The sequence below is a fragment of the Salvelinus namaycush genome, chromosome 22 (genome assembly GCF_016432855.1).
Source record: "Salvelinus namaycush isolate Seneca chromosome 22, SaNama_1.0, whole genome shotgun sequence".
In the NCBI taxonomy this organism is placed as follows: Eukaryota; Metazoa; Chordata; class Actinopteri; order Salmoniformes; family Salmonidae; genus Salvelinus; species Salvelinus namaycush.
In genome coordinates, this window is record NC_052328.1 from 14,682,340 (window position 1) to 14,709,912 (window position 27,573).

The following is a 27,573-nucleotide window of genomic DNA, read 5'->3' on the forward strand; positions in this document are numbered from 1 at the left end:
ATCCTGGCTTGCTTCTTAAACTGGTCCAACAGGAGTGTTCTTACTCCCACACCCTCTCACCAAGCCTGCTTCTGATTTGTGGGGACTATCACAACTACAGCATGACTGTTTAACCTTCAGTATGTTTTTAAAGACTGCATCTACACAGGCAGCCCAATTCAGATCTTTTTTTCACTAATTGGTCTTGACCAATCAGATCAGCTCTGATGCAAAAATCTGTGATTGGCCAAAATACCAATTAGTGGGGAAAAAAGTTGGGCTCCATTTACACAGACAGCCCATGTGGTATTGCCATTTGATCCAGATACTCAGATCCCAATACCATCCTCAAAACAAAGTATTTAAAGCTAGAATCGTTATTTGAAACAAAGCATCACCTTGCCTTTGTTTCTGTAAAAAGCTCAGGGATGGGCCTAGAGAAATGTAACCGCTCAAATTCATTAGCTGAGATTTAGATGCAAGAACTGATCATCCACGATATGAAAATGATAGTTTTAACCATGTTGAGGCAATACAGTGTGTTTAACATTGGGGTATGACAGTTGAACTAAGCTCATGAGGTGTAAATTCTTTACCAATTGATTTGAGTAGATCATTAATCTCAGTCAAATCATGGATGTAGCAATTTAGGATTTTAGCTTTAGCAAAGGTCATTTGAGTCCAAGGAAGGAATTAGATGAGTAGAGGTTCAAAGTAATCCACTTCATATTTTTAATTCAATTACTTAACAAGCATATGTACATAATTCTTTGTATGTCCAGACCGGTATAGTAGATACCAAAAAAATCAAGATATTTTGAACTATAGACAAAAAAGATAAATGTTGACTATGCAGGCTCCAACATGAGTTGTTACACTTCTTAACCCAACTCTTGTGAGGTATATTCAATCTACCAGCCCACATGTCTGAGTCACTCGTTTCTACACACAGCGAGAATGAGATATATTGCAAAGGGCAGCAGACACCATGTACATTACTGGAAAAGGTCAAGCACAATATGCTAAGGCCCCTTCATTGACAAGAAGCAATACAAGCAAACTTCACTTGTCACATTAACGTTAGATGATATCAGTGTATGAAAAGGGCTCAGAAGTTGACTCAAAGAGCCTGGTTTGGTTAATCAAGATGAGAGCTCTACTGCACTGCAGCCACACAGTCTTGGAGGTGAAGTCTGATTATGGCGTGTAAATGACAAGTCTACCCTGCTAATTCAACCATGTCCTTCCTCCACAATGACTCCATTTGAGTAGGTGATTCAAAAGATGCCCTCCGTTGGAAATTGCATCTCTGAAAAGCACACATACCTGTACAAAATGTTTTAATTTTTATCAGATTGCTTCGCAGCTTAAAGTTGTCATCTGAGAATCATTATACATGTTCAGTCTTAACTGGGAAATGCATACAGTCTCTCCATCTAACAATACTCATCCACTTGTACATGCATATATAAATACATCTGATTTCTAAATTGAAGAGGATATTTATCCAGTGTCCACTTTCCATTCCAAAGCTATAGAACAGCTGACCATTAACCCTGTATCGCTGCCTTTACCCTCTTACATTGTGTGATTAAAGAACTTAAAGTACAGACAGTAACCTGACAATCTGAGGGCACTTCCTAACCTGATGCATTTCATACTATGCATTGAATTCCCCACAAGAGATAACTCGTTTTGGATGACCTGGTGGCCATACCATCCATTGTGTTGCTTTATTGCAGAGACTGAGAAATAGCTGGTGAAAACTGTTACATTTCAACATCATATCCAGAGGGGAAAATGACCACCAAAATAGAGAACTGGCCACTCACCATTCATTTAATAACAAAATGTTATACCGTGTATACAATTTGAAAAAGTGTAGAACAGAAACCGTGTACTTTGGTCAATAAATTACAAACAAGCATTACCAGTGTGGGGTAGCCCTAATTGAAGAAAAACCAGTCAGCATCAACTAGTAGGACACTGATGTGCAAAAAGTAACTTTGGGGTAATTTACTGTTTACTCAGCAGTGTTAAGTGCATTGGATGGATGGGCACACTGACATTCCCAGACTGCAGGTGCTGCCCAGCCACACTCCTCTCTGGCTCCATCCTACATTTTGGTACCACCGGTCAATTGCTATCAAGCCGAAGAGAACATAAAAAAATGGTCTTTAGTCTTCCTCTGACCACACCAATGGAATATGCACCGTCACTCACACACCACTTTCTAAGATTGAACAGGAATAACCACTAGCTGGGTGATTGTGTTTTAGCACTAAGAGATTTGGAATTAAAATTTCCATTAGGTCTTCTCAGTTTAGGTAAACACTTTACTATGCACCGAATCATTAATATGGTATTTTTGCTTTGAGGTAGGCTATAATTGGAAAGTGGAAATCATATTTCTTAAACCTTAGCTCTTCAGTTAATTTCCTCCCTGAAATCTTAAAATTCATGAGCTTGCCCTGAAGTGTCCTAAGGGGTTCTAAAATAACATGACTAGTCTTCTCTTTAAGGCGGAAAATAATGAGACTGACAAGCCCAAAACCAATAATGTTAGGTAAAATGTATAATATTTAATTCAAGTTATATATTTCCTTAAATAGAGAAAAGCTAGAGTCCAAAACTTCTCATCTGAGATCAGTCAAATATAATAATAGATGCACTTATATCATGATCTGTAATGTAACAAAAATAAAATTGGGAAAATAAACTGGACTGGTATTGACAGAACTTGCTCTGTGCTGCAGATGAGTTGTAAAACGAAAAACTTTCTCCTTCCTCGCCCTGTGTATGAATGTCTATTCCCCAAACATTGTGCAATTAAAAACACTGCTTCCCTGCTCAATCCACTGTTCTTCCCACTCCATGATGTTTGTCTTGGCTCCTTAAAATGCGTGCATATTTCATCTTTGTGCTCAAGCCATCCTCTTGGTTTGTGTAACCTTGACAACAAGCCAAGCCAGTTGTCCATCCCTTGCTCTTTGCCAGTGTTCCGTTTATGTCTTGCAGGAATTTTAGGTGTCAAAGGAATGCTAAATAAAGGAATGGATGCATCTTCTTCAGTCCATGCGTGTACATTTCAATGTTTTATGAGATATGTACACCAACCATAAAGCATACAGTGAAAGAGTTTGTGTGTGTGTGTGCATGCGTGTGTGTGTGTGTGTGGTGTAAGAGGAAACAATGGACAGGTGGAAATGTTCTTGTCGGTTATGCATGGGGATGAGTCGTGCCAAGGAAGTCACTGGAAGACAAATAAAATCAAACAGAAATACGTTTAGCACAACTCAGTACAAAGGCAGCCAAGAATGTAGACACCTACTGTACAACTAATTGCCTACATTTAATAATTTCTGCTCAGTTGGCCTAAGGTCAAGACACAAATTGTCAACAGTGAGATACTCCTTGCTACTGTGTATATGTGCGCAGCTGGTCTAGCTGCTGTACCTGAGTATGTGTGGCAGCTCAGGACTCCTGTAGATGAACTTGTGCTTGTAAGCCAGAGAGACAGGAAAGGGGATGAACTGAAGCTTGTGTCCACTCAGGCTCTTGGACTGGGAAGCAATGTTGTACAGCTGGGAGGAGGGGGAAGGAGATAAACACAATGGAGTTATGGGAGGATTGTGTTCAGTCCAAGTTAAAAGAACAGCAAATATAGACCTGGCCCTGCTCTGAACTATGACTTCTGTGCTATAGAGTGTTACACAGAGGTCTGCAGTGGTGATGAACATTTGAGAGGTTCATATTTATTTTTTAGAAGCCAATGAAAAAGATGACCAATTAATTAAAAACAGAATAGTAATTAAAAAAAAAATGAATTCTATTTCTGTGTGTTCCTTCACTGCTATAATACAGTAGCTCAACTAAAATCTCAGAATAGCTTGGGATTTTGGCAATGGTCCTTTATCAACTTCCCCAGAGTCAGATGAACTTGTGGATACCCGGAAGTTGCCAACTAGCATTAGCGCAATGCCTGGAAGTCTATGGGAACAGCTAGCACGCAGTCATTGTGCTAAAGTTAGTTAGCATTGGCTCCAAAACTACCTCCAACTTCATTCATACTGGACGCAGCGACATAAAAATGCTATCCAAGAGTACATCTGACTTTGGGAAAGTAGATAGTCTCCAAAAAATCCCGAACTATCCCTTTAAATAAAACTAGTCATTATTCAAGTTTAATTGCTCCGAGGTTCCCACTTAACTACGTTGAAATTAATACCGGCATTGGCACAGAATTCATTTTCAGAATTTGCTTTTTTTTTTATATACTTAAATTTGGGGCATTTTAAAGATATCATTAAAAAAAATACTATACATTTTAGGTCATTCAAGTGATAGGAATTTGAACAGTAACGAGCGAGTCGTTTTCAAGACGACAGCTGATTATTAATGACCTGTATTAAATCTATGAAATTAACTTTGTTGTTTTTTTTTGGTAGATCAAATAGCTTCCTGTGTCCTTTGAAAAAGGAGGACCAGATGAAGGCTGTACGAGGTCGTGATGATGTGGCTGACTTTAATGAAGCCCAAACTAAAAAGGATACCTTCTTCCCTAGATGAAAGGGCACGACTGAGTCATCCTCGGCATGAAGGATAAGCAATGGACAGGATATGTGGTCCACACTACAAAAGAGAAGAAACAAGCTCAAATTACAGTCAAGTCTCTGAAGATCTTGGAGTGTCTGAATATGCATGGTTGGTCGTATGTTAAATGGTTAATGGCCCTATGGTTCTTATACTATACTAGTGCTTGGCAACTCCACGAGAAAGTACAGCACAAAGGAATTCTTGACATAGATGAATGTCCTCTGTAGGCCACCTATAATACAAGTCTGACCTTCCCTGAGTTAGTCCCCTCAGCACATTCCAAAGGACATAGAGAAAAGGCATGGACAGAGCCTGGGTCGGCCAGGTTCAAACTATGCCTCTGCTCTTTAACATGCAAACACGCAGTCTGTTAATCTGTTGATATAACATTTGATACAAGGGTTTGAGCTCTTGATGAATGGTTGTGTGTCAGAGAACTTATTGACGCAACAAGCAGTTTGTATGAAGACACCAGTTTGAAAACATATGAGCAGGAACAAGTGACGTGACACACTGCTTTAAATCTAACGTTAAACTAAATGGTCTGGAAGGAATCAAGATCAACCTACTTTTCGTCACTGGCAAATCGAATGTCGTTTGCTGATATGGTATCTAAAAAGAACCATTCAAAGCCTGGAAGGTACCGGTAGACCTAGAAGAAGCAATGACACAGACAGTAGCTAATAAAATAAAAAACATTACATCAAATACAATTAAATAAGACTCAACATGTAGTCAAGGGATTAAGAGGAATGCTTGCCATAGAGAAGGGGTGGCTCTTGGCCTCCTCTCGGATGTTGGTGAATGGAGATTCCAAGACTAAGGAGTTTGGGGGCGTCCCTAGAAAATCATTCAAATCAAACCAACCTTCATGAAACATAACCATACGTATCTAAGATGTAGCAATAAGTTGCCTTGAATTCACTTCCTTCAGACATTCACTTCCTTGAATAAAGCAGTCACAACTAGCCACTTTGTGACCCTGTAACCCAGTCAGATGGGTGTGAAAAATTCAAGCTGTAGACACTTGAACTACCACTGGAAGAGGAGCCTTGTGTCTGGTGTGTTAAGGTCAACAGCCAATGAGTTAGTTCCTCCGGTAGTACACAATACCAAGTCTGAGTTAATGTTTCTCACTTGCTATGATCTGACTAGTGATCGACTATATTTGAAAATGGGATGAAGCCTCATAATACTACTATTTGAGCATTCAACCTGTACAGGCCATTGGGTGAGGAATGCTTGTAAAAGTCCACGGTGGACCCAAGCATGTGCCCCTCAAACTTAACGTTACATAAATGTTGCCAAAGTATTTTGTCAAACTTTTCAGAATCCCTCCCTGGACTCCAAATCAGGCTCTCCAAGTACCCAACACAAGAGGGTAAGTTGACCCACTTCATTTAAACAAAACAATGGCACAGGTATATGGATCGTTCCACCAATTAGGGACCTTTTGAATAGTGTAACTTGGTGAATTTTATTTGACCTTATTTTAACAGTCATAAAGAGCACATGTTCATCTAAATAAACCCCCCCCCCCCATTTCAAGAGAAAAAAAGAAAAGACTATAGTAAAAGCCTATTAAGTGCCAAATAAAGTAAGTGTTGAAGACGTCATCTTTTAAATCAGCCATGAATCCACTTGTGGCAGGGGGAATGGAAGCTTTTTGTGTGCAGGGAGGGGTAATTGAACGCAAGCGTAACATATATATATATATTTTTTTTAATTGTTCAAACATTTCCAGCTTGTCCATCTATGGGTAGCAGGGTTGACGTGTTATGCTCAACCTGATCATTTTTCTACCACAAAACACCAGAAAATGGCCAAAAAGAGTAGAACCAGCTCACCTGCTTTTACACTGTGATTTGACTGTTAGATGTTCAATGTCTCTTGAAGTTTTAATTATTTTTTTAAATTAGGGAGTAGTTATATTTTTTATGAATCACTAATAACATTTCAAATACAATATCTGATTTATTGCATTTTAAAATGTGGTCCATCTTAAAAGGGCACTTCATTTAATATAACAGACTTAAAAATAGATATGTGCACAATTTCTACTTAAAGTGCAAAAGGAACTCATTTCATGGAACAACCCATATAACACCTCAATTCTAAGGCCACTTTATTTCAACTCTAAAAATGTGTGACTTGTTTATCTAAAACATTTTGTTGCGTGATACACGCAGCACCTCACTAAAGGCTACATAAATCAAGTATATACAGTGCATTCGGAAAGTATTCAGACCTCTTGACTTTTTACACATTTTGTTACGTTATAGCCTTATTCTAAAATTGATTAAATTGTATTTTTTCCTCATCAATCTACACAATACCCCATAATGACAAAGAAAAAACTGGTTTAGAAATTTTTGCAAATGTATCAAATAAAAATAACATTTACATAAGTATTCAGACCCTTTACTCAGTACTTTATTTTATATTGATTTTATTTAACTAGGCAAGTCAGTTAAGACCTTATTCACAATGACGGCCTACCAAAATGCAAAAGGCAACCTGTGGGGACGGGTGCTGGGATTAAAAATACCAAATAAAATATAGTACAAAAACACACATGACAAGAGACAACACAACACTACATAAAGAGAGACCTAAGACAACATAGCATGGCAGCAACACATGAAGCACCTTTGGCAGCAATTACAGCCTTGAGTCTTCTTGGGTATGACGCTACAAGCTTGGCACAGCGGTATTTGGGGAGTTTCTCCCATTCTTCTCTGTAGATCCTCAAGCTCTGTCAGGTTGGATGGGGAGCGTCACTGCACAACTATTTTCAGACCTCTCCAGAGATGTTCGATCGGGTTCAAGTCCGGACTCTGGCTGGGCCACTCAAGGACATTGAGACTTGTCCCGAAGCCACTCCTGCATTGTCTTGGCTGCGTGTTTAGGGACGTTGTCCTGTTGAAAGGTGCACCTTACCCTCAGTCTGAGGACCTGAGCACTCTGGAGCAGGTTTTCATCTAGAAACTCTGTACTTTGCTCCGTTCATCTTTCCCTCAATCCTGACTAGTCTCCCAGTCCCTGCTGCTGAAAAACATCCCCACAGCATGATGCTGCCACCACCAACACCATGCTTCACCATTGGGATGGTGCCAGGTTTCCTCCAGATGTGACACTTGGCATTCAGGCTAAAGAGTTTAAACTTGGTTTTATCAGACCAGAGAATCTTGTTTCTTATGGTCTGAGAGTCCTTTAGGTGCCTTTTGGCAAACTCCAAGCGGGCTTCCATGAGCCTTTTACTGAAGAGTGGCTTGCGTCTAGCCACTCTACCATAAAGGCCTGATTGGTGGAGTGCTGCAGAGATGGTTGTCCTTCTGGAAGGGTCTCCCATCTCCACAGAGGAACTCTGGAGTTGTCAGAGTGAACATCACCTCTCTGACCAGTCTCCCCTGATTGCTCAGTTTGGCCAGGCAGCCAGCTCTAGGAAGAGTCTTAATGGTTGCAAACTTCTTCCATTTAAGAATGATGGAGGCTAATGTGTTCTTGGGGACCTTCAATGCTGCAGAAATTTTTGGTACCCTTCCCCAGATCTGTTCTCGACACAATCCTGTCTCAGAGGTCTACTGACAATTCCGTCGACCTCATGGTTTTCTTTTTGCTCTGACGTGCACTGTCAACTGTGGGACCTTATATAGACAGGTGTATGCCTTTCCAAATCAGGTCCAACCAATTGAATTTACCACAGGTGGACTCCAATCAGGTTTTAGGAACATCAATGGAAAGAGGATGCACCAGCTCAATTTTGAGTCTAATAGCAAAGGGTCTGAATACTTATGTAAATAAAAAATTTTTTTTATTGAATACATTTGCAAAGAATTCTAAAAACCTGTTTTCGCTTTGTCATTATGGGGTATTGTGTGTAGATGAGGGGGGGGAAATTATTTAATCCATTTTAGAATAAGGCTGTAACGTAACAAAATGTGGAAAAAAGGGGTCTGAATACTTTCCGAATGAACTGTATTTAGCCTGGGAGGTAGGAAGTCACAGCCTTAATGAGCAGATGCTTACCTCTGTCACACAGACGTCGGACTAGGTTAGTGGCCACCCTGGAAAATTTGAAAAATAAATATTTAAAAGTTACCACTCTGTAAATTGACTGATTTACCAGTACAAACACATTCACCTAAAGTATATGTTCATCCAATTGTTGGTTCATAATCATACAAGAGTTTATAATTTTACACAAAATCTATTTGTGAAATGTTGAGTTGAATGTGATGGAGAGACAAATGTCTATGTGTTCCTACCCTGTCCCCAGTGAGTGGCCCCAGACGTTGAGGGGTTTGCTCCCCACCCTCTCCTTCACCCACTGGTAGAGGAACAGGGCATCTGACGTCATGCCTCCCTCAGAGGGGCTCCCGTCTGAATCACCCCAACCTGGAACAACCAGAGAAGTATGAAAGACGGGATGAATGGTGATCTAAGATCAGATTATCTTATTAAAAGGGATATTGTGATTGTTAATAAACTTAGAAACAGCTCAAAGTAGAACCCCACTTACCTCTGTAATCAAATGTGACTACGTGGTAGCCTAATAAACTAAGGACCTGGGGAGGGGAAGCCGAAACACATTAAATCTCAACTCCAGATCAGACTGAAAGCAGGTCAATTCACAAAATGTATTGAATTCTGTTTGTTGGTCAGTACTCAATATAGCTAGATACAGTATGGGTGGGATACAAGCGAAGCAAGTTCGTGTGTTTGCAATGAAATCCTCTCACCTTGTAGAGCTGAACTCTATGGTCCCCTCCTCTGAAACAGACAGGATGGACAAGTTTATACACCAGGTGAAAGGTGAAGCAACATCTCAGCCATTCTGAAGAGCGCATTGTGTTAATATGTACAAGTTCCAAGGTTGTGAGTCAGCTTCAACAAATACATATTTAAAAAGGTGGAAGGTTGTCATGTGAGTTAAGGGTATACACCAGGGGGTACTGGACCAGAGTAACACTTAAATGGTACAATGAAAATGCTTTGTAAATCTAAATGTATGATCACCTTGTCCCTGCGTTGCCGTGAAGGTACAGCATGACTGGATAGGGGGATTTAAAGGTACTGTCATACCACTCTCTGTCCTTCCCCTGCGCCTCTTTCCACATCTGGTCTGGAACTGTGTGCCTGGGTGGAACAGGAGCAGTGATAGACAAGGAGAAAGCTGTAAGCAATGTACACAATAGACTAAGAGGTGTGGGGTGGGACAAACTGGTTTGATATAGGCTAGTATCATCTGTACTTGAGTCTAACCGGGGACAAAGACTGTACTGTAAGAACTATCAGATTGGAGTAGCCTACATGTTTTACATAACTGGACACACAACCCCCATGTTCTAAGAGAATAGCCCTGAACAGAGACTTGTCTATTTACATATCATCACCTCAGCCTTTAGTCTTTATCTACCACAACCCACACTGCTAAACTCCTCTGGGCTCAACATGCCTTTCCCAAAGTCAACGTTCCCCAGTTAGTCTGCTCAAGTTCCGTCCGGTAAACATCCAAAGGGACTGCGGTGGTCTCCCCCCTGTGGTCCAGTCTCTTCTGTATCATTCTCAGACACAGAAAACACACTGCACCTTTTCCCCAGGAGGCAGTGCGTTATTGTTTTCCCAGCCGAGGAGTTCATTACACCCCTGAGACAGCTAGAGGGCTGTGTGTGAGAGATCGCAAGAGAGCGCGCAAGGGAGAGACAGAACCCTAGACAGAGCTGCATTTCCTGACAAAATATCAAAAATAAAACAATTAGAGTGCCATTTCCCCATAAGACAGTGTCTGACAGACCAACCTGCACATGTCCTCTATGCCTTTGTATGGTTATTTTTACCTTTTATTATTGTTGATGTTACTGATTGTGCCGTTGACAATCTTGATGATTATTATTTTAATAATGTTAATATCGTAAATCACTTAATCTCCAAACGTACACTTTGGCAATATGTATATTATATCGTTATGCCAATAAAGCAAATTGAATAGAGAGCGAGCGAGAGACAGAGAGTGAGCGAGAGACAGAGAGAGCGAGAGACAGAGAGCATAAATAGATGGCGCCGGAGGGCATGGCTGCCGTTTCACGGGCTCCTAACCAACTGTGCTATTTTGTTTGTTTTTTCGCATTGTTTTTAACTTATTTTCCTACCGTCTCTTATGACCGAAAAGAGCGCCTGGACATCAGAACAACGATTACTCACCTCGAACTGGATGAAGAGTCCAACGCAAAGGATATACTGCTTCCTGGAGACCAGGCCCAAATCCCCATCATTCACGTGAAGAAAAGACGGAGATACAAGGAGTGAAGGCCGGGGTGCATTGTGAGGATTCATAGGCGAGTGAGAAAATCGCCACTACCATCGGTTCTATTGGCCAACGCGCAATCACTGGAAAACAAACTGGATGATCTACGGTGGATGATCAACTATCCTACCAACTGGACATGAAAAACTAATATCTTATGTTTCACCGAGTCGAGTCTGAACAACAACACGGATAATATAGAGCTGGCTGGGTTTTCCGTGCGGCAGGACAGAGCAGCTACGTCTGGTAGGGCGGGGTTGTGTCTATTTGTCAACAGCCTGTGCGCAATGTCTAATATTAAAGAAGTCTCAAGGTATTTCTCACCTGAGGTAGAGTATCTCATGATAAGCTGTACACCACACTATCTACCAAGACTTTGCATCTATATTATTCGTAGCCGTTTATTTTCCACCACAAACTGATGCTGGCACTAATACAGCTCGTTGAGTGCGGTCTAAGGCCATGAGCAAAAAAGAAAATGCTCATCCAGAAGTGGCGCTCCTAGTGGCCAGGGACTTTAACGCAGGCAAACTTAAATCCGTTTGACATAATTTCTACCAGCATGTTACATGTGCAAGCAGAGGAGAATTTTTTTTTTTTTATAAATAAAAACTCTAGACCACCTTTACTCCACACCGAGATGTTTACAAAGCTCTCCCTAATCCTCCATTGGGAAAATCTGACCATAACTCTATCCACCTGATTCCTGCTTACAAGCAAAAACTAAACAGGAAGTACCAGTGACTCGCTCAATATGGAAGTGGTCAGATGACGCGGAGTCTACGCTAAAGGACTGCTTTGCTAGCAGAGACTGGAATATGTTCCGTGATTCATCCAATGGCATTGAGGGGTATACCATCTCAGTCACCGGCTTCATCAATAAGTGCATCGAAAACGTAGTCCCCACAGTGACCGTACGTACATATCCCAACCAGAAGCCATGGATTACAGGCAACATCCGCACCAAGCTAAAGGCTAGAGCTGCCACTGTCAAGGAGCGGGACACTAATCCTGACACTTATAAGAAATCCTGCTATACCCTCAGACGAACCATCAAACAGGCAAAGCATCAATACAGGACTAAGATTGAATCCTACTACACCGCCTCTGACGCTCGTCAGATGTGGCATGGCTTGCAAATTATTATGGACTACAAAGGGAAACCCAGCCACTGCCCAGTGACACGAGCCTACCAGACGAGCCAAATGACTTTTATGCTCGCTTCGAGGCAAGCAACACTGAAGCATGCATGAGCACCAGCTGTTCCAGATGAGTGTGTGATCTCGCTTTCCGTAGCTGATGTGAGTAAGACATTGAAACAGGTCAACATTTACAAGGTTGCGGGGCAAGAGGGATTACCAGGGCTTGTACTCAGAGCATGCACAGACCAACTGGCAAGTGTCTTCACTGACATTTTCAAGCAGACCACCATAGTCCCTGTTCCCAAGAATGCGAAGGTGACCTGCCTAAATGATTACCGCCCTGTAGAAATCACGTCGGTAACCATGAAGTCCTTTGAAAGGCTGGTCATGGCTCACATCAACAGCATCCTCCAGGACACCCTAGACCCACTCCAATTCACATACCGCCCCAACATTTCCACAGATGATGGAGTCTCTATTGCACTCCACACTACCCTTACCCACCTGGACATAAGGATCAGCTATGTGAGACTGCTGTTCATTAACTACAGCTCAGCGTTCAACACCATAGTGCCCACAAATCTCACTGTTTAAGGACCCTGGGACTAAACACCTCCCTCTGCAACTGGATCCTATACTTCCTGACTGGCCACCCCCAGGTGGTAAGGTTAGACAACAACACATCTGCCACGCTGATCCTCAACAAGGAGGACCCTCAGGCATGCGTGCTTAGTCCCCTCCTGTATTCCTTGTTCACCCACGACTGCGTGACCAACCACGACTCCATTAAGATCGACGGGGCTATAGTCGAGCGGGTTGAGAGCTTCAAGTTCCTTGGCGTCCACAACAACAAACTAACATGGTCCAAGCACACCAAGACAGTCATGAAGAGGGCACGAAAACACCTTTTCCCCCTCAGAAGACTGAAAAAATGTGGCATTGGTCCCCAGATCCTCAAAAAGTCCTACAGCTGCACCATTGAGAGCATCCTGACCAGTTGCATCACCGCCTGGTATGGCATCTGCTCTGCATCCAACCAACCGTAAGGCAATACAAAGGTTAGTGCGTACAGCCCAACACATCACTGGGGCCAAGCTTCCTACCATCTAGGACCTATATACCTACTAGGCATGCGAGGGAGGGCCAAAAAAATGTTTTAATACTACAGTCACCCGAGTCAGACTGTCCTCTCTGCTACCGCACGGCAAGCGGTACCAGAGCGCTAGGTACAAAAGGCTCCTTAACAGCTTCTACCCCCAAACCATAAGACTGCTGAACAAATAATCAAACAGCCACCTGGACTATTTACATTGACCCCCCACCCCTTGGTTTTTACACTGCTGCTACTCGCTGTTTATTATCCATGCATAGTCACTTTACCCCTACCTACATGGAGAAATTACCTTGACTAACCTGCACATTGACTTGGTACCGGTACCCGCTGTATATAGCCTTGTTATTGTCATGTAATCGTATTTTCTTCACTCTATTCTTGAACTGCATTGTTGGTTAAGGGCTTGAAAGTAAGCATTTCACGTAAGGTCCATCTATACCTGTTGTATTCAGCGCATGTGACAAATACAATTTGATGAGAGAGACGAGAGCCGGATCGAGAGACGCCATCATGAACAGCAGATTGTGGTCACTGAGAAAGTGCAGTAATGTCCTGAGCAAAAGTAAAATTGGATTCCTACCAAATGATCAAACCATATTTATACCTTGCATACCCTAAATGATAAACATGTTAAATCAAAAAGCTTGAGCGATCAACAGCCCCCGATCTCACTCGTAATGACACAGAAATAAAATGGCTCCTGTATGCAGATGATCTGGTGCCGCTGTCCCCCACAAGAGGGGCTACAGCCACAATTAGATAATCTGCAACAGTTGTGTCAAACCTGGGCACAGAGAGTCCATCTCAAAAATACAAACATTATGATATTCCAGAAAAGGTCCAGATGTCAGGGAAACCAACATACCTTTTTACTAGACTCCACTCATAACGCACACACACGACAAAAAATTTGCTCCACAGGGAACTTCAACTTGGCCGTGAATGAACTGAAAGAAAGGAAGGAGGGCTTTCTATGCCATTGAAAAATCTATTAAATTAAACAGCAATTAGGATCTGGGTCAAAATATTCTAATCAATAATAGAACCAATTGCACTATATGGCAGTGAAGTGTGGGGTCTGTTTACAAAGCAAGAATGACAAATGGGACAAACACCCCAACTGAAACCCAGCATGAGGAATTCTGTAAGAGCATCCTCAGAGTACAGAGGAAACAACTCCAAACGCATGCAGAGCAGAATTAGGCCAATTCCCTCTTCTGATTAATATCCAAGAAAAGAGCCACCAAATGTTATCATTAAAAAAAAACAAGTGACCACCACTCATACCATTACAAAGCCCTCAAAAGCCAAGAGATGACCATAGAAATGAGTCCTCAGCCAGCTGGCTCAGTTCACTAACCCCTACCTACCCAACAAAGCCTCAGGACAGCACTCAGAAAACCTGTCCCAACCAAATCATCACGAAGTAAAAATAAAAAGCTCACCTATTGGAAAGACACCACAAAAAATATAAGTAAACGTCAATGCTATTTGGCCCTAAACAGACAGTACATGGTGGCAGAGTATATTATCACCGTGACTGATAGAAAACGGAGAAAAACACTGACTACGTACAGACTAAGTGAGCACGGCCTGGCAATAGAAACTGACCGTCACACTCTGCCCTCAGAAAGGCCAAGACAGAGCTGCATTTTCTCCTACACTGCGAGAACTATACAGACATGCAGGCAATTTTCTTACCCAGATTCTAAAACAAATACTTTGAAAACAGAAAAGGAGAAAATCCAATATCTCCTGGAACAAAAAAACCTTTATGCCATATTAGCTGCAAAATATGTAGCTTCCTGCCACACCCGTAGGGACAGCCAGTGGAATGACCAACCAGAGCAGCAACATTGCTACTTGTATCTTTCTCACCATTTCATTATTGTCCTAAATCATTTCTTCCTGAAGTGTCCTGTTACTGGTTACTACTCATTGAGTATTATTATTTTTCCTATTGTCACCTGTGTCATCATTGACTTGATATGTGAAAGTAGAGAGCGAGAAAGAAAGTACGAGATCCATCCCACACAGTCTTAGCCAAGCAGCTGGTGTGTGCACATGTCTTCTTACCATACACCAATGTTGACACCAGTCTCTGGCTGCAGGTAGAAGTTAAAGGTGTGGTTCAAGCCATGGTCTTGTGGCCTTTTCAAGTCAATGAAATAGGGCAGCCGCACTGCAGGGGGTGGGGTTGGGTAGAGGGTAGACAGAGGCTGTGTTAGATGTGCTAAGACAATAAGATATCACTGACAAAGCAGCAGCGCTCAGCTAAAATCCACAGGACAGCTGCTCTAGAAATAGCAGAGCTCTGCCTCTTTCCACTCTATAAGGTTACACGAGACAGTCACAAGTCACCGTCCACTTCCTGTACAGACATATACTGTTTCACTTCCTCACTGAAAACAAAGAAAACCTCTAACTGTCTGCCATCCACAAGACGTTTGGGTCTTTAGCTGCACTGCAAACCATTCAAAAGATCGCAAAAGAAAATCAGATGTCACTGAGTGGGACAGAAAAGCATGTTCAAATCTGATGGGGTTACATGTTTTACAATGGGTAGTTCCAGTACTGGATGTTGATTGGTTGAAACCAAGTAACTAGAATCAGATGTGGTCACAACACACCACTCAGTACTACTGAATCAATGTTTTAGGTGCAATCCTGCCCATTGCTGCCTATAATGCATGAAACTACTACAGTTACACACTACATATCAGATGGAGGGAGCGGTGAAGGCTGTGTATTGCATGCTTGCAGATGGAATATACACCCTCTTAACTGCCTCTGTCTGGAGTTTCGTGCTGTGTTGGGTTTCAGGTTCAATTGATGAGCAGGCTCTCATGTGCACACATTAGCACATGCACCCTTGCTTATGTATGCAGTATGCACACTTACTAAATGAGCTACAAGTATCCACCTACCAAATGAAACACGCAGAGGCCAGAGTTAACTGATGAAGTAAGCTTATTTCGTCTCAAATGTTTTATTTAAAAAAAATCTTAAATCAATGCAAACTAGATTGAACAAAACATTCCTTACTGGTTTCTATACTCACCAAAATTTAAAAATACTAGTTTTGCCTGAATGGAGGGGCATAGTTTGACGATGAAGGGGATGGTTATGTAGACTCCCAGCACCCACAGGAGGATCCTCTTCAATCTGCCCATTAGGCCATATCTGGAACACACACGCAGGGGAGAGACAACGTCAGCATTTTACATTGTTCTTCAAAAACTAAAGTAGAAAACATTAAGATTTTAGATGGCTAATTTTAGATGGCCTAGTGGTTAGAGCGTTGGGCCAGTAACCGAAAGGTTGCTAGATCGAATCCCTGAAATGACAAGGTCAAAACCTGTCGTTCTGCCCCTGAACAAGGCAGTTAACCCACTGTCCCTAGGCAGTCACTGTAAATAAGAATTTGTTCTTAACTGACTTAGTTAAAGGTTAGATAAAAATAACAGTTAAGACTACAAAGTTCTGCTATCCATTCCAATTGCACACAGATGTGTACAGTACTAAAATAGCTTTAAATAGTAAGCCTAGATCATAATGTGTTAGTTATCAGGATGGGGGTTCAGAGTTCAGACTGTTTAGGAAATAACAACTCTTCCCTGTTCATACAGAGTAAAACCAGATGTTGCTTGGCTCTATCCTAAGAATTCAGAGGGTGATGGGGTTCAAAGATTGTCATGACAAAGTCCTCGTTACAACAGCCTGTAACCTGCACCTTTCCTCCCTTCCTTCCAAACGGTTCCATCCAGCTAGACTTTAGTCTGAGGTTAAGCTGCAACCACTGCAGAATTCTGACCTGGGAGCAGTGGAGATCATGACATTTCAGAGAGACGTTAAAAATATCAGACAGAAAATGCTGTGTAAAACACACTGCACCTTAGCCTTGCTCAATGCAACCCTTTATAATGAGGAAGTTCTACATGGCCGTAAGTCAGAGTCAAGCCTCGTTCACATTACCAAATGTTACGTTGTGCCGTATGTCATGCATTTCAAATGGGGACGTCCACAATGGAGTGGAATCGCAACACCCCCTTGCGGTTGAAGGCTCCATTGCGAGACGGACGCCGCATACTTTCAAATGTTCCAAACTAAGCATCGTCTTCAGTCCAGCCAGTGTCGAAGAACAGGAAGTTACCAAAACTCTGCAGGTTTTCGGTGATGGCTTTATGGGATAGCTAGCAACTTGTAAACAATTACCCATTCCTATAAGTGAGTACTATTTTAATAGTAATGTTAAATACACACTGGCTGTTGCCTCCCATTTAAGTTTAATGTGATTAAGGACGTTTGTTTTTTTATGACAATTATTAGGGGGAGGTCACTAGCTATAGTGGCATCTTAAACCTAGGCTAGATTTTTAGCTCTGCAGTGCAAGCCAGCTTGACTTGCTATAAAGTTAGAGAAACAAGTTGATGAAAAAGTAACAAAACATGTTTTATTATCACCTAAAACATATTTATCCTTTCTTGAATGATTTTGCAATATTCCAAAAATAAATGCCATCTTGCGTTGTTACACTTGTCCGTTCAGTAGCGAGGCAAGACTCTGAAGATGACGTACGGCATAATGAAATACGCCACGATGTCTACAGTGTATGACGTCTAAATTGGTGTCAGCGCTTCTCTGAGCACACCGTATTTCCTAGAGTCTTGCATGGGACAGAATGTGTAACTTTATGGCAAGTTAATAGGACTATTATTTTAAATGAAAACAAACTACTGCTACCCTCTGGGAGAGCTGCTGTAATAACAGAGGGACTGCTGATAGTCAGGAAGTTACCCATCTCCCTTCTAGGGCTATGGACAAATCACTTTGTTTTTCCTCCAATATTGATGACATGCCTTATGACATAACTTACCCCACATGGAGGGTGAAGTCCCTGACAGATACTAGGCCCAAACAGCACACCCTGCAGCAGAGGAACAAAACAAACGTCCTCCAATCCGTGAAACAGACCCCACAGACGCCAATGAAATGAACAGCGATGACCCCAGTGTGACAATATGCAAGATGCACGCATGCGTTCAAGGATGTCCTCATGTCTCTCAATGTCAAAAAGGTCAGGGGAGGGTTGGAGTGGGCCCTCTGCTGCCCTCCCTCCGTCTCGCTGGCGTGTTGCATAACGGATCTCTACGGCCCGGTGCACCCGGGGGACTCTGATACTGTATGTCATGATGATGTGGCTGGAGCGTCAGTCAGGGAGGGGGGCCAGGGGAACTGTAATATTCACTACTGGGGGTGTGTCATAATAACCTCTAATTTACTGGATGTGTGATGAACGTAAAGCAAGCAGTGGAGATACTGTATAATTACTGTATGAGTGCAGTGGCACAGGAAAGACTGCTTTATGGAGCTCCAGACATGTCAGTGGGAATAGCGTACAATGGATTATTCACAAAAACATTTTTATAATATGGACAGTTTAACTGACCTAAATTAAATCTTATCCTGGACTAAATTGCACTTTAATGAATATGTATTAAAGGATCCAGTCAGACTCCGTAGTATAGACAAGGTTAACTAATGCTCATGAATTCTATTTTTAGATTAGCAAAGCCAGAAATAGACCTAGGCCTACTCCATTTAGTCTAGCCTAGTTCTTAAATAGCCTACTTACATTCACATGTAAGATGTTTGTTACATCTGCTGTTGTTTTCAGCCTCTCTACCTGACCATCTTTGCCAGAGATGGAATCTATCAGCTCTAACAAAATCAAGACACACACACACAAATGCACCAAGTGCAGTTTGTGCAGACATGCAAAACCCCTTAGAGTGTACACAGAGCTCTCTCTGGCCCTATGAATAATGCAGAGTACTTGAAAGAGCCTGTTAGATACTGTGTGCTGCGTTATCAAGAAGCCACTGCGAGAAAGAGGGACAGACGTATCAAGTTAGACACTGGCGTAATAAAATAAAAAAAAACACTATCCACGCCTTCATTTGGATGCATTGTATTAGCTCCACCTCTGTCCCCCCCATCCAACTTAGGGTTGTAGTTATCACAGCAAAAAGTACATCTCCACAGCTTGACTGGCCCTGCATAAGGTATTTCATAGTGCTTTTAAATTCTTATTATTTTAAAAGGAATGGTTATTCTGGTTGCCGGGTATCACAGTATCTTATGACCGAGTCAATTGAAATTCATTTATTAGGCCCTAATATATGGATTTCACATGACTGGAAATACATATGCATCTATTGTCCACAGATATCTTTTAAAAAGTTAGGGTTGTGGATCAGAAAACTGTCAGTATCTGGTGTGACCACCATTTGCCTCATGCAGCGCAACATCGCATAGAGTTGAGCAGGCTGTTGATTGTGGCCTGTGGAATTTTGTCCCACTCTTCTTCAATGGCTGTGCGAAGTTGTTGGATATTGGCGGGAACTGGCACACTTGGTCGTACACGTTGATCGAGAGCATCCCAAACATGCTCAATTGGTGACATGTCTGGTGAGTATGCAGGCCATGGAAGAACTGGGACATTTTCAGCATCCAGGAATTGTGTACAGATCCTTGCGACATGGGGCTGTGCATTATCATGCTGAAACATGAGGTGATGGCGGCAGATGAATGGCACGACAATGGGCCCCAAAATGCCAACGATAAAAATGCAATTGGGTTCGTTGTCTGTAGCTTATGCCTCCCCATACCATAACCCCAACGCCACCATGGGGCACTCCGTTCACAACGTTGACATCAGCCCAGTACAGTTGAAACCGGGATTAATCCGTAAAGAGCGTGTGTGAAAATTCCAACCATGAACTTCAGATTTATACATCCGGTGAAACATCTGGCTCCTTGTTCTGTGGTAGAGGCATTCCCTTGTGGTTTGTTTTTTTCTCTTTTCCTACAGTGTCAGACAACGTTTTAGTAGCCTATGTAGTATTCATTTTGTATTGGAAGTCTCTTTGGAATTCCATCCATGCGGAATCTTGATAAGTGGCAATTCGTCACTAGTTCCCATCTAGACTCTGCCGTACTCCACCCCTTTTTATCTTCTTTCTGAAAGGAGATCTTCCCCAGGCTTTCGAACAGTACAGTAGAAGCCTGGGCTTCCAAGGATAGCCCTAACACTCACCAGTTGCCACCCTCTCAATAAAATCAACATTGCTTTGTGACTAACATGTGCATGGTGTAATTTGTCATGTGCAGACGACTCCGCACAAATAAATACACCATAGCCAGTCAGTACTTTACAATAGTATGTTACGCTTGCCTGAGTGTGCATACCAGTACATATACCAGAGGGATATAACAGAAAATGCCCATCATCCTCCTCCACAGATAATGAAACAAATAAGCTAGGTTTAGAAACACTGTGGCAGATGCATGTTCAGCCAACTGGAGCACAAGGCTGACCAGTTTTGACAAAGCGGACAGCACTCTTGCTTTGTTCAGAACAAGCAGTGTACCAGTCATGCCAACCAAACAGATGGTGGTCTAATTTCACAGGCACGTGGGGCCCAGCATTTTCTTATGGGGTACCTACTGCAGACAGACCTCCAGTTGAACCATCGGTGGGTAATTGCCATGTAGAGATAATTCAGTCAAGGGTTACGCAAACAGATCTGCCTGTTTCCACCCTATGCAGGTATAACAGCAGGAGGCACTGTTGATCAACAGTGGTGCAACAAGACAACACCTGCCCTGCTAGCTGGCCTCGAGGCGTTAATGCGTTTAGCTCAGCGGAGGGGCCTGCTGCCATATGGACATGATTACAGCCTGGTAGACATGACGAGATGAAGCTACATTGCATTAGATCACATTGGTTATCCGCTTGGCAGAGAGTATATGTTCTATTGTCACTTACACCGGATAGGTGCAGTGAAATTTGTTGTTTACAGGGGCAGCCATAGTAGTATGGCCCCTTGGAGCAAAATAAGGTTAAGTGCTTTGCTCAAGACCACAAACAGATTTTTCCCTTGTCGGGTTGGGTATTCGAACCAGCCACCTTTCGGTTACTGGCCCAACGCTAGGCTAGGCTAACCACTATGCTACCTGCTGCACTAACCATTAATCAGATTCATAAGGACTTCAATAAAGCCATGTTATCCATGTAAAACAAGGCGACAATACCATGGCAGTGTGGTTTTAAATGAATTTAACTATCATTCAGCTATTCATCCAGAAGACTGAAGTCCATCCTGTGGCCAGTGCTGCTTTGCCACAGCTCCCTGTAGAGGACTTCCCTTCCCCCTATCCCTGTCCAAGGTGACAGTGTAACAGCCAGGACCTTGACAGCGCCATGGCTGCAAAAGTAGGGCCAATCAGGGCAGGAGATAACTAATGCAGTCTGACATGGGATTTTGAGAAGAGGCTTTGAGCAGTGTCAATGCCACCCTGTCTGGTTGGGCGGAAAAAGAACAGGCTGGAGCCCTAGGACCAGAGCAAGACTACGAGACAGTCAGGGGTCAGGTATAACCAAAAGGGATCTCCAAGGACCAAAATAATATAAACTTCAGATGGGTACTCACAGCAGAATATGAGTTGCAGTAGATTTTTTTTTTTAAACAACACTAGAGCTAGGTTCGGCAGATAAATATATTCAAACCCTTTGACTACTGCTGTACATTAGCTGCAGCTGCAGGAGAAGCACCTCCAAGGTTAACAGCTTCAGTGTCTGAAACCAGATTCTTCTTGGTCATTGACACCATAGAGGCTGAACTTGTCTCAACTTCAAGTTGGAATACTTCAGCCCACGAGAGAGCTGGCCATTATGTTCCCAGTGAGGCTTCTAAAAATGAGCCTCTGCGATGAGCACCGCACACCCACACTATATTCCATAGAGAAATAGAAATCCTCTGCTAGCAATGGGAGAGCTGTCAAGAGGGCTGGAGGGATCCTAAAATAACAGCCATGACACAGCCGATTCCAGCCGCTTGAGCCTAAACAGCCTCTGACAGGGCCAATCAGCCCAAAATAAGTAATCCTCATGGGAGGCCCAGTCAGCCAGAGCAATCACAGCCCAGCTTCAAAATAAATAACAGAAACGTCATTTAAAAAAATCTGCATGCTGTGGTTTGGTATGAAGGGCATAACAAAGCAATATTTTATTAGCTAGGAGGTCTGGCAGGCACAGCCGGACATAATCTGAAGCAACTACAGTGTTAGTACATGTGCACCCCTATAAGCTAATCAATACTTGGGTTTTAAGCAGAATTAATGCCACTATGCTATGGGGGAAGGAAACAACACTAAATTAGTTAACGCTAGTTCTTCCTCACTAAACTTGATACTGGGTGCTTAGCACAATTTCCCTTTGGAGATTTACGGGCACAGCCACAGAACATTCACACTTGTCACCCTTGTGTGCGAAGTTCTTTCCAGTCAGATCATCATGAACCAACTACAAGCCAGGAAGACCCATTGAAGTTGCTGGCAAAGAGCACCTGAAATTACTTGGTTGATGTCATGTGCAACATGAAGGTCATATTGGACTATATATGTCAGCCAGTCGTGGTGGGAGGGGTTATTCATGTGCATTAGTACAGTCAGTTCATGTATCTAAGGGTGACTGCACATACTGTAGTTATGAACCACCCAACAGCACTGTACTGCTGTGCAGTAGTACACAGAACAGCTAGTTCCTCATGTATCACATGGGAATGAGTGAAACTTACTCCTCAGCCTGAAGTTACGCCAGCGAATAGCTAGCTTGTCACTGACTGGTGAGACGCTTCAGGGGGGGCGGTCACGTGTGCTAACAAGGCAGAGGTCCTGAGTTTGCGCCCGGTATGGGCCGAATTGGGAGGAAGTGGTACTCGCTAAGCAAGCAGTGTGACATCCTTTACACTCTCAGTCTAGAAACACAGTGAAAAAAAATAACATAAGAAACTTATGGTGCAGTCGATCCTGCAATATCTTGCCCAGGCCACTAAAGACTAACTGGCTGGCTGAGACTTCAAGGTAAAAAGAGACCACTGTAGCTAAATAGGCTAAGGAACTGGCACGCATTTCTGCAGAGTAAATCAACATCCCTAAACTTAGCCAAAAAGTTTGATTAAGAAATGGGGCATTTGCTGCCAAATTAGGCCAAAAAGGTCAGACAATGTCTCCTGGACATTCTGTTGAGGAAAGTAATGCTAAAAATGTAATGAGACAAAAATAAACAAAATACAGGAAGTGGATCTGCAAGACCTTTGTGTCTCAGTGTCTGACTGATTCCAGTGTGTTTATTGGAAACAGGTTAATGCACTATGACAGGGCAGCAGCAGTAGCTAGCAGTCTTGACAATTGCAAATCTGACAAAATTGAGACAGAGGAAAAAAAAATGTGCAGTCATCTTGACAGATTGCAGCTGTGGGAATAGACTGACAGGAACAACACATGACACCACAATAAACCAAGTAGGCAGAGACACCAAGGAAACAGAGTGACCCTGGGAAGCCTGTTCCTGGCGTGTGGTTAAAAGAGGGGAGTGTTGAGAGGAGCACCTAGTGGGAACTGAAAGTCGCTGTGTAACGCATTAGGCTACATAAAGGTACATATCCCACAGGAGGGAAGGGAAACTGTGCATTCTGCTCTCAGTTCTTATTTCCTTTGCACTAATGCGTGTCCCTGGCTTTCCAGCCGGCCTTCTGTAAATTGTTTTAACAGTGATGCCAGTGCAAGTTAGCAGTGTGCCTATATGCAATGGTCCTGTCCTGTACACGTTTCTATTAGATGTCCCATCAATGGACCCACATTCACACCCAGAAAATACTGTTTGAAGCAGCAGTAGCCTAAACAGCAAATTTGCGCAAGTTCAAATCTAGCATAGTTTTGATACCTTGGAGCTTACAGTTTAATAGCGTTCTTAAGCTTAACTGGCCAATACCCCTGCCCTGCCCGAGGTAACAAAATCAGTGAATAGAATTTATTCTCCGAAAGAGGGGAAGAATAGCGATGGAGATATCACATCCAGAATAATATTTATCACCATCATTAAAATATAGGACTTCACGTCACACCTGCCCCAATGACCAGAATACAATCATATGGTCCTCTGTCCTCCCACCCAGTTAGTGGAGTTCAGTGATCACAAGAGGTGCCCTTGAAGGATGTTTTCTAACCAGCAAGCTTGTTATCTTTATCATCATAGCCAGCCAACTCAAATGTGAATCACTACAACGTGGCAGTGTTGAGTTCCACCCTGAATTCCAGTTTTCTGAACAGGATAGTGACTAAGGACCTGACCACTGTCCTGATGTGAACTGGCATCAGTCCAAGTGGTTACATGAGCTTCAAGGACTGAGAACCGTGGCACTAAAAATACCTCTTCATGAGGTCTCTAATAATCAGTCACCAAACCACAATGACTAGCTCAGACAAATGGAATGGAATTCAATGCCTTCTTAACTAGAACCAATGTCAAGCCACAGCTTATTTATTGTCGAGAGAGCTGTATTCAGACTCAGTGGACAGGGCTCTAAACAAGCCTCAAAGCTCATCTCCCTCACTCTACTTAACCTTGGTGACAGGCAAAGGTTCTGAAAGGAGACCGAGGATATTGAATATTTAATCAGTCACCTCAAGCCAGCCCCTACCCTCGAGTGAACTGAAGACTGGTCTTTCAAGATAAGAGTGCCGTAGCTAAAAACAACCAAAAACTAGGCTAGAATGACTTATCACGCTTACCAAAATTAGTCTTGGAATGTGACGAGGGCAGCAATAGCAATCACATTTGCTTATCGATCACTGATGCATCAACATGGGTTTCATGAATACAGTACAATTACAAGTTTGAATTCCATCATAGTCTGAAATGTGGTACTTCTTTCAGGAACAGGTCACAATAACAATGCATAAAACAGGTAGCGGTTATTGTTTTACAAGAATAAATCTCGGAGTGACTTATACCCATTTGTGTGGGATGTTAGTGTAGGCTACTTATTGTTTTTAGTTTGACTAAGTAAAAGCATATTATCTTGCTGTGCGTTTCTGATGAAAATAATTAGATACAGTAGGCTAGATATAGTCCAACTGAGCTGTCATTTGGATGACTAGGCTCAAAGTATAGGGTTGACATTTTGTTAGTCCACTTACATTTAGAGCCCTTATACACTACATATACAAAAGTATGTGGACACCCCTTCAACATTTGTGGTGTCGCTATTTCAGCCACACCTGTTGCTGACAGGTGTATAAAATCGAGCACACAGACATGCAATCTCAATAGACAAACATTGGCAGTAGAATGGCCTTACTGAAGAGCTCAGTGACTTTCAACATGGCATAAGAACTGTTCGTCGGGAGCTTCATGAAATGGTTTCCATGGCTGAGCAGCCACACAGAAGGCTAAGATCACCATGCACAATGCCAAGCATTGGCTGGAGTGGTGTAAAGCTCTCTGCCATTGGACTCTGGAGCAGTGGAAACGTGTTCTCTGGAGTGATGAATCACGCTTCACCATCTGGAAGAATCTGGGTTTGACGGATGCCAGGAGAACGCCAACTGTGTGCTCCAATGCATAGTGCCAACTGTAAAAGTATGGAGGAGGATTAATGGTCTGGGGCTGTTTTTCATGGTTCAGGCCCCTTAGTTCAAGTGAAGGGAAATCCTAATGCTACAGCATGCAAAGACATCTAGACGATTCTTTGTTTCCGACCTTGTGGCAACAGTTTAGGGAAGTGCCTTTCCTGTTTCAGCATGAAAATGCCCCTGTGCACAAAGCGAGGTCCATACAGAAATGGTTTGTTGAGATCGGTATGGAAGAACTTGACTAGCCTGCACAGAGACCTGACCTCAACCCCATTGAACACCTTTGGGAGGAATTGGAATGCCGACTGTGAGCCAGGCCTAATCGCCTGTGTTCACTAATGCTCATGGCTGAATGGAAGCAAGTCCCCGCAGCAATGTTCCAACATCTAGTGGAAAGCCTTCCCAGAAGAGTAGAGGCTGTTCTAGCAGCAAAGGGGGGGACCAACTCCATATTAATGCCCATGATTTTGCAATGAACTGTTCGATGAGCAGGTGTCCACAAACTTTTGGGTCATGTAGTGTATAATAAGGGGATTATAAAGTATTCACTTGGAAGACACAGTAATCCCATAAGTAATGTGGGCATACCCATAGGTCTTAAGATGTAACTCAAAGTACCATCCTCAGATAACAGCATATCAACAGCTCTGTGCCTACGGTATGTACATCGTTCCACACCCACCCCAAGCAGTTCCACTCCTAACAAAAGACAACTAAAGTTATCCAGTAAAACCTGTGTGACCGGAGGCAGAGGGATAACTGTTTCATATAACTTAAAATGTATTCACAGTGAAATGGCCCTCCTATAACCTATTCAAAGGTGTGGGTTACAATCTTGAAATATGAATATGTCCTCATGTCAGACTGCCTGGGGTGGAAGTTTGAATTAAAGTATGTTTGTTAAATACACATTCATATTCTTGAACCCCCAATCTTCCACAACACAGTAATGAGATTAGTGTACTGGCTGGATAAGTGTAGGTTGCCTATTAGACTTCCATGGTGCAAACGTGCCTTACCTTCGAAATGGTCTGCCCATTGTTTTGTCCGATTCCGACCTAGATGGTACACAAGGCTCAGGAACCCCTTCCCCTCTCTTGTGACAGTAGTTTAAATCCGGACTGCTGTCAAGCAATGTGTTGGTGGAAGAGCTGTCATGGTCCACGGTGAGCGAGTTATTTCGCTTTCGCATCACTGAAATGTAAAAGCACAATGTGAAAGAAAAGCGACAAAGGAGGTGTAACACCGTCTATCACTATTGCATTTGATTTGACAGCAATACTAGACAGCGCCGGTGATGTAGTTTGGCAACGAATTCTCGGTAAGAAGCCGGGTAAAGATGAGGTCAGGGTGCCGTTGTTTTCTCCTCCAGCACCGCTGACAATCAGCACTTTTGCTAGCTACATTGTTTGTAGAAGTCCGATATCTGCAGAGACCAGCTGATCAAATCAACCTTTCCCCTGGGTTCCCATTTAAGCCAATCAGAGCAGACCAGTACGCCATCTTTTTAAAGGAAATGTAGCTACATAGCTAACTCGCCATTTAGATCTAGCTAGCAACTTTTCAAAACACACCACCTCAGTTATCTAACTAGTAACTAACTACATAGTATTGCAGAATAAACCCCCATATATTCCAACATTGAACTAGCTAACATATTAACTGTGACATCTAAACTATCTCCACCAGCTAACCTAAATTGACAGCAAGTGGTTTCGCGTGAAACACTAACGTTAGCTAGCTACAGTTAACGACACTAACTAGCTAAGCAACACAACATGATGTTGTTATATTCGAATGCAAATACTATTTATGGTTTTAATAAAATGAAAATGACAAAAATACAATACCTTTATTATTATTGTTTTATTAAACTGACAACATGACAAGCGAGGACACCGGTAATTTGCTGTCCACCAGCGGTGACAGCAGCAGGCGCGGTGGGTTGGTATGGT

General features: G+C 42.6%; 1 protein-coding gene across 2 annotated transcripts; it reads right to left on the bottom strand.

Moving 5' to 3' along the window:
• Positions 1-697: 697 nt before the first annotated feature.
• abhd12 (abhydrolase domain containing 12, lysophospholipase) lies at positions 698-27,559 on the bottom strand. Of its 2 annotated transcripts, XM_038960450.1 has the most exons (14): positions 27,469-27,559; positions 26,638-26,812; positions 16,200-16,321; positions 15,215-15,320; positions 9,595-9,714; positions 9,318-9,348; positions 9,098-9,143; positions 8,844-8,973; positions 8,605-8,642; positions 5,336-5,415; positions 5,145-5,227; positions 4,533-4,611; positions 3,436-3,563; positions 698-3,232 (listed from the first exon to the last, which is right to left on the bottom strand). In XM_038960450.1, exons 2-14 carry the CDS (start codon positions 26,808-26,810, stop codon positions 3,199-3,201), a joined length of 1,170 nt encoding a protein of 389 aa, XP_038816378.1. In that variant the 5' UTR covers positions 26,811-26,812; positions 27,469-27,559; the 3' UTR covers positions 698-3,198. The 2 variants fall into 2 exon arrangements, with proteins under 2 accessions (XP_038816378.1, XP_038816380.1); XM_038960452.1 differs by lacking the exon at positions 27,469-27,559 and having other exon boundaries at positions 26,638-27,108.
• Positions 27,560-27,573: the final 14 nt, after the last annotated feature.